This window comes from Neodiprion virginianus, chromosome 2 (assembly GCF_021901495.1).
Source record: "Neodiprion virginianus isolate iyNeoVirg1 chromosome 2, iyNeoVirg1.1, whole genome shotgun sequence".
Taxonomy (NCBI): domain Eukaryota; kingdom Metazoa; phylum Arthropoda; class Insecta; order Hymenoptera; family Diprionidae; genus Neodiprion; species Neodiprion virginianus.
The window spans coordinates 14,422,389-14,428,485 of record NC_060878.1 but is presented as its reverse complement, the minus strand read 5'-3'; the positions used below and the strand labels follow the sequence as shown (position 1 = coordinate 14,428,485).

At 42.4% G+C, this 6,097-nt stretch overlaps 1 protein-coding gene across 1 annotated transcript; it reads left to right on the top strand.

Moving 5' to 3' along the window:
* Window positions 1-1,652: 1,652 nt before the first annotated feature.
* LOC124298990 (phenoloxidase 1-like) lies at window positions 1,653-5,213 on the top strand. Its single transcript, XM_046751769.1, has 9 exons — window positions 1,653-1,932; window positions 2,100-2,292; window positions 2,430-2,653; window positions 2,729-2,931; window positions 3,017-3,434; window positions 3,517-3,645; window positions 3,732-4,056; window positions 4,138-4,370; window positions 4,518-5,213. Exons 1-9 carry the CDS (start codon window positions 1,825-1,827, stop codon window positions 4,761-4,763), a joined length of 2,079 nt encoding a protein of 692 aa, XP_046607725.1. The 5' UTR covers window positions 1,653-1,824; the 3' UTR covers window positions 4,764-5,213.
* The last annotated feature ends 884 nt before the right edge of the window (window positions 5,214-6,097 follow it).

Genomic DNA, 6,097 nt, shown 5'->3' with positions numbered 1-6,097 from the left:
TTTATTTTACCTGAATCTTTCTTAAATCGTGTAATTGGATCTTGCTGATACTCCGATCGGTTGTACATATATAGATAGATAAAATAATACACCAACTTAATCACCGTGTATAAGACTTGTATTTAGGGCATAAGTATAGGAGATAATTAACTTATAAGGCGTGCAATACTAATTGAAATGTTCAAGTAAGGAAAGTTAATTTAAACCCTGTAACCACATATCAGCATTGGTTTCTAATAAAATATTTCTGACTGGTATGTGAATTGAAATTATTGTTTAACCCGAAAAGAATTTTGTAGGTGCAGGTAATTGCATCTAATTTTTTTCTTATTTCATACGACAAAGATTGGCAATCGATTTCCGCAGGTACTCGGAAGCTTTTCTTCCTACATTTACAGTGTTTTTACGTTAAATTGGAAATTACTGGGAACAGGATCAGATCCGGAATTGGCGTTGAATATCTCGTAATCTCGGATGGAAAGATGTAAAACAACGCAAAGCTCGTCGACGTCTGCCCGTCTCGCTAAGTGCCCTTTTCCTTGCAAATTCACAGACTGAGGTACATCGCTTGAGATACGGAGGAGAGATCGAGAGAGATAGAACGGGAAAAGAGGAGAAGGCAGAGAATTCAGGCAGAGTAATGGCAAGTGACGGAGAGAAAATGATATTAGTTGAAGCCTTCTTTACTCGGGGGATTTCATTTAAAAGCTGTTATACATGAGTTGATAAGATTGCAACGCGACAGGAAAAGGTTCCAAGACGTACATAATTACAATTTCTCTTCCTGTATTCCTCCTCGTTTTGCCACGCTGCGAGTTCAGCGAAACTATATATGCACCTATTGTGATAATGGTGAAACGTAACAGGTAATTCGGGCATGATAATTGATAAGTAGATACAGTACCGATGTTGAACGAAAACAGAGTCAAATGTACTTCGATTAAGTTGCCTGAAGGCTTACTCGAAACGGGTGAATCAGGCTTGGAATGCCGGTGCACACGGTACGTATATAGAACTGTACATTTCCCGAGTGACCGGATGTTTTTCAAAGAAAAATATGGGCTGACATTTACGGTCGAGTATTTGATAGCAACATGTTTAAGAATGAACTCTTCACGCGGTTTGCCACAATTTCTAGTCAACTGATAGTGAATATGGAGTGTAGGGATAAACAGGACGAGGCTAGATGTTTTCGCTCTTGGCTGACATGATTATGCGATAATATCGGACTGTATATTTTTCTGAACGTAGCACGAATCAAAATGCTAATCTATTTCGAAGACGAAGGATTTAGGACTCGAGAATTTGAGATTGCCAATTAACGAAGAACAGATACTTGTCCTCAATATTCTTAACAGTCTTTCAATACATTTCTTTTCTCACAAATGAGTTCACTGTTACGAAAAATTAAATTTCAGTTTGAAAATTACCAGAAAAGTTTAGATAATCGCACACCGAGTGATTTCAATATTTATAAATTATAAATGTTCATTTATTGGAAAAATATATATGATACTAATTAACTAGAGTTCAGTTATTTTCTTTCAAGACTACAAAGCAAACTCCGGTCAACCTTGCCTGGTACAAATTTATCAGAAAACCGCTAACCGCTATATCCTCTGAGTTGGCTATAAGTAACGAGGCAAAGCAACGTTAGACATCCAGTCGGTTCGTGTACATCGTAACGTACCGATGGAATAAACTTCTAATCCAGCTCGATTAATCAGTGGTCACTCGACAACTCTCAGCAGTAACTGTCTCCAGAAGCAAGTCGTTTAAATCACTGGTCCTTAGATTTTTGACCGGTCCAAAGCACAACTCAAGATGAGCAATAACAACAGCATTCTTTACCTGTTCGATCGACCGGCTGAGCCGGCCTACGTCCCTAAGGGCGAGAAGAAGGTCGCCTTCGACGTTCCGCCTAATTACTTGGTAAGCATTTGAATTCATCTAGATAAAAAATTACGCGTAATTGAAAGCGAAAGTTGAAGTGAGAACTGCATAAAGTTTGTCTTAAGTGGATCTCGAGCGCATACGAGGGCAATTAACAGATTCATGAATTCGAGTTAAATCCTTATGCTTAACACTCATTCCCACAGCCGGAAAGATATCGCAACGTGGCTGTTGACGTGATTAACCGTTTTGCGGATACCACGGACTCAAAAATTCCCATCCGTCAGATCACTCTTCCGGATCTCAGTATCCCTCTGAGATTGGGGCGACGTGAACCATTCTCGCTTTTCATTCCGTCCCATCGCAAAATGGCCGCAAGGTTGATCGAAATTTTCATGGGTAAGTCGCAGTACAAGGTTTTTGAATGAAGGCGGACGAGTCAGGTGACTGAATTGAATATGAGCTCCCCAACAGCCCGCTTACTCAATTTGCTAGGAGGAACAACTTTCAGCACCGTATATCGTACTTGGTTACAGGCATGCGAACCTACGATGATTTCTTGTCAGCCTCAGTCTACTGCAGAGACCGAGTGAACACCAACATGTTCATCTACGCTCTCTCTGTCGCGATTCTTCATCGGCCTGATACCAAGAACTTGCCAATTCCACCGTTGTCCGAAGTCTTTCCAGAGAAATTTATGGATGGCGGTGTCTTCTCGCGTGCCAAGGAAGAAGCTAATTTGGTCCCAGCTGGCTCTCGTGTAAGTATATTTTGTGACTTACGAGTAAGAACCGAAGTCCGCTTTATTCACAAGTCACTCTTCTGTCTCCGATAGCAACCTATCGTTATCCCGAAAGATTACACTGCCTCTGATCTTGACGAGGAACACCGAGTCGCCTACTTCAGGGAAGACTTGGGAATCAATCTTCACCACTGGCATTGGCATCTCGTTTACCCTTTCGAAGCTGCGAGAGAAATTGTCAACAAGGATAGACGTGGTGAACTGTTTTACTACATGCACGAGCAGATTATGGCTCGGTCAGTAACAAAACGTTGCCAAGCAGCCGAGCTGAGTCAGCCGAACAAGCCGAGACTTTGTTCCTAAACGTTATTCTGCTTTCAGGTACAACTTGGAGCGTTTGTGCAACAATCTGCCACGTGTAAAACGCCTGATCAACTGGCAAGAGCCAATCCCGGAAGGCTACTTCCCGAAGTTGGACTCCCTCGTGGCAAGCAGGACTTGGCCATCCCGAACCGCGGGAGCGACTCTGAAAGACATTAATAGACCAGTGGATCAAATCAAATTGGATATCCAAGTCTTAACGCAATGGAGGGACCGCATATTCAATGCTATCCATGAGGGAGCCGTCAAGGACACCAACGATAAACGAATTGAATTGACCGAAAGAGAGGGTATAAACATCCTGGGTAACATAGTCGAGGCCAGTATCCTGTCGCCGAACCGAAATCTCTACGGTGATATGCACAACATGGGACACGTCGCTATTTCCTTCTGCCACGATCCGGACCATCGCTACCTGGTGAGTAAATCCAACGAGAGAGGATCGTGCGGAGTGTGAACGTTCACTACAACTGTCTAATCGATCATTTTTTCGATTGCAGGAAAGCTTCGGTGTGATGGGAGACTCATCGACCGCTATGCGAGACCCAGTTTTCTACAGATGGCACGCGTTCGTCGATGACATTTTCCAGGAGCACAAGAATACCTTGCCTCCATACACTACGCAACAGGTACGCATTGCATTGGTTGAATGTAACTTTGATGGTTTATTTTCATGGACCATTCATCAAAACGACGATCTTTTTCAATCTTTTAGATTGACTACCAAGGTGTTCAAATCACCGACGTCCAAGTCGTCACTCCCAACCAACCAACCAACGTATTTTCAACTTTCTGGCAACAAAGTGACGTGGATCTGTCTCGTGGACTTGATTTTACCCCACGTGGTCCTATCTTGAGTCGTTTCACTCACCTGAACCACGCGCCATTCAATTACCGCATAGCAATCAACATCCAGGACAGTGCCAGGATGGGTACCGTGCGCATCTTCATGGCTCCGGACAAGGATGAACGCGGACTCCCCTTTACTTTCCGTGAGCAGAGACTCCTGATGATTGAGCTGGACAAGTTCACCGTCAATCGTGAGTAAACTTGAAACATCGATTCGTCTTCAGTCGCCCTAGCTATCACTCGTAGACAATAATCGTTTACGCAATATCTAGTACGCCCTGGAAACAACATCATTGAGCGTCGATCTGACGAGTCTTCTGTGACCATTCCATTCGAGCGGACTTTCCGTAATCTCGATGAAAACAGGCCAGTTGGCGGTGACAGTTTGGCGCAGTTCAATTTCTGCGGGTGTGGTTGGCCTCAGCACATGCTGATCGGCAAAGGATCGAAGGAAGGATTCCCCGTCACTTTATTCGTCATGGTGTCGGACATTAACGGTGATAGGGTAAGAAGATCATTTGCCCATTTAACTCTCCAATTGTAATACATTTCGTTTTCATTGTAGTGTTAATGTACGTTTTAACTATACCTTACTTTTCATAATCGTCTGCTTTCCAATAACTCTTTTATTTCAAGCTTCACATTATTTCAGATCACTCAAAACACAGAGACTGGGTGCAACGACGCTGCCAGTTACTGTGGCATCAAGGACAGACTATACCCTGACAAACGTTCGATGGGCTATCCCTTCGATCGTATTCCAAGAAACGGAGTTGACACCTTGCAACAGTTCCTAACCGGTAATATGCGATTGACGAGTTGCACTATTCGCTTCAACGACACTACGGTACCTCCGAGAAATTCCGGCGCTGATAGCAACAGCCTCACATTCTCGTAAGGTACTGCTGCTCAAACCCTTCACCGACGTATCGGTTTAACTTCATCGTTTGAAAATGTGTCAAGTCCTATTCTTCCGATTTCATTTTCATTTCTTCAATAACAAGATTTCGATGAAAGTTTCTCATTTTCAAATGACGATTTTACCACGAAGACACGGATTTCTACAAGGCTTTCGAATTATACAACTAATCACTACATATACTATAAATGGTGTGTAATTTTGTTGACGACCGCTTGGAAAATGGATATTCTATTGTATAAATAACGCTAGATTGCATAAGTTAAACATGATATTGAGTATACAAACATTAAAATAAAACTATATGGGTGCATAAGTGAGATTTCCACATTGTGTACCATTTCGTAAGTCAGTATAATCGACAATTGTATTGTAATCAGCAGACTCATACGAATGAACATGAATAAAAATTCTACGGTATTCTATTAATCATGCACTTTTCATTTCTTCGACGCCCAATTTTCATGCAAACACTGTGAAATGCCGTGCCTTCCTATATTTAAAACTCTCAATTTATATTTTTCACGTTTAGCTAGGCAAATTTGAATGGTCTTGTTGGTATTGGTATTCCAGAGAGTGATAGTCCCAGGGTAAAAGTCTTGAGGGACATACTTTTATCTCCTTAGGAATGGAACAGCTCAGGAATTGGAGATAAAGAGACGGTCTGCATTTGCATAAGTAACGGATCTTACTCTCGAATACATTAGAATGGAAAAAGTTTCCTTTTTGCGTTAGGATCACAAAAGTCTCACCCCTCTGATTCTGAAAACTCTTTCTGCCTTGTAATGATTGCTTTAACACTGAAACTTTGCAGGTGATCGTTTTAAGATATATTTTCCTTTGGTTTCTTTCACAGTTTCAACAGTCGAGTATTCAAGCCGCTAAATTGAGTTTATCCCCGCGATCGAGAAGAATCGCACAAATAAATTACCTTTATCCGCAGAGTTGTGAGTTCTGAGAGCGGTTTCACGGGATTCCCCGAGAATAACGTCCCTAGTCCGGGGACCCTCACGTATCTCGTATTAAAAGCCTATTCTTCTGTGGCATCTGCCACTCACCAGTTGGTACCGGGAAGTTTAAAGTCGTTGCCCCATCACGTACAGTTTTGTCATTGCTTGGTCATTTGGCCTGTCGTAATCGTGGAACGGTCGACTGGGGATACATTAAAGGGTTTTAATTTTTCCCACTACCGTGGTAAAACGGGAACTTCTGCACCCTCTCTGGCGAAACTGTTGGCTTGTAGCTGTCCCAGAAATTAATGGCCCCCAGTACTCTGATTCGTAGAATCCCGTGACGTTATAGCTTCCACCTAT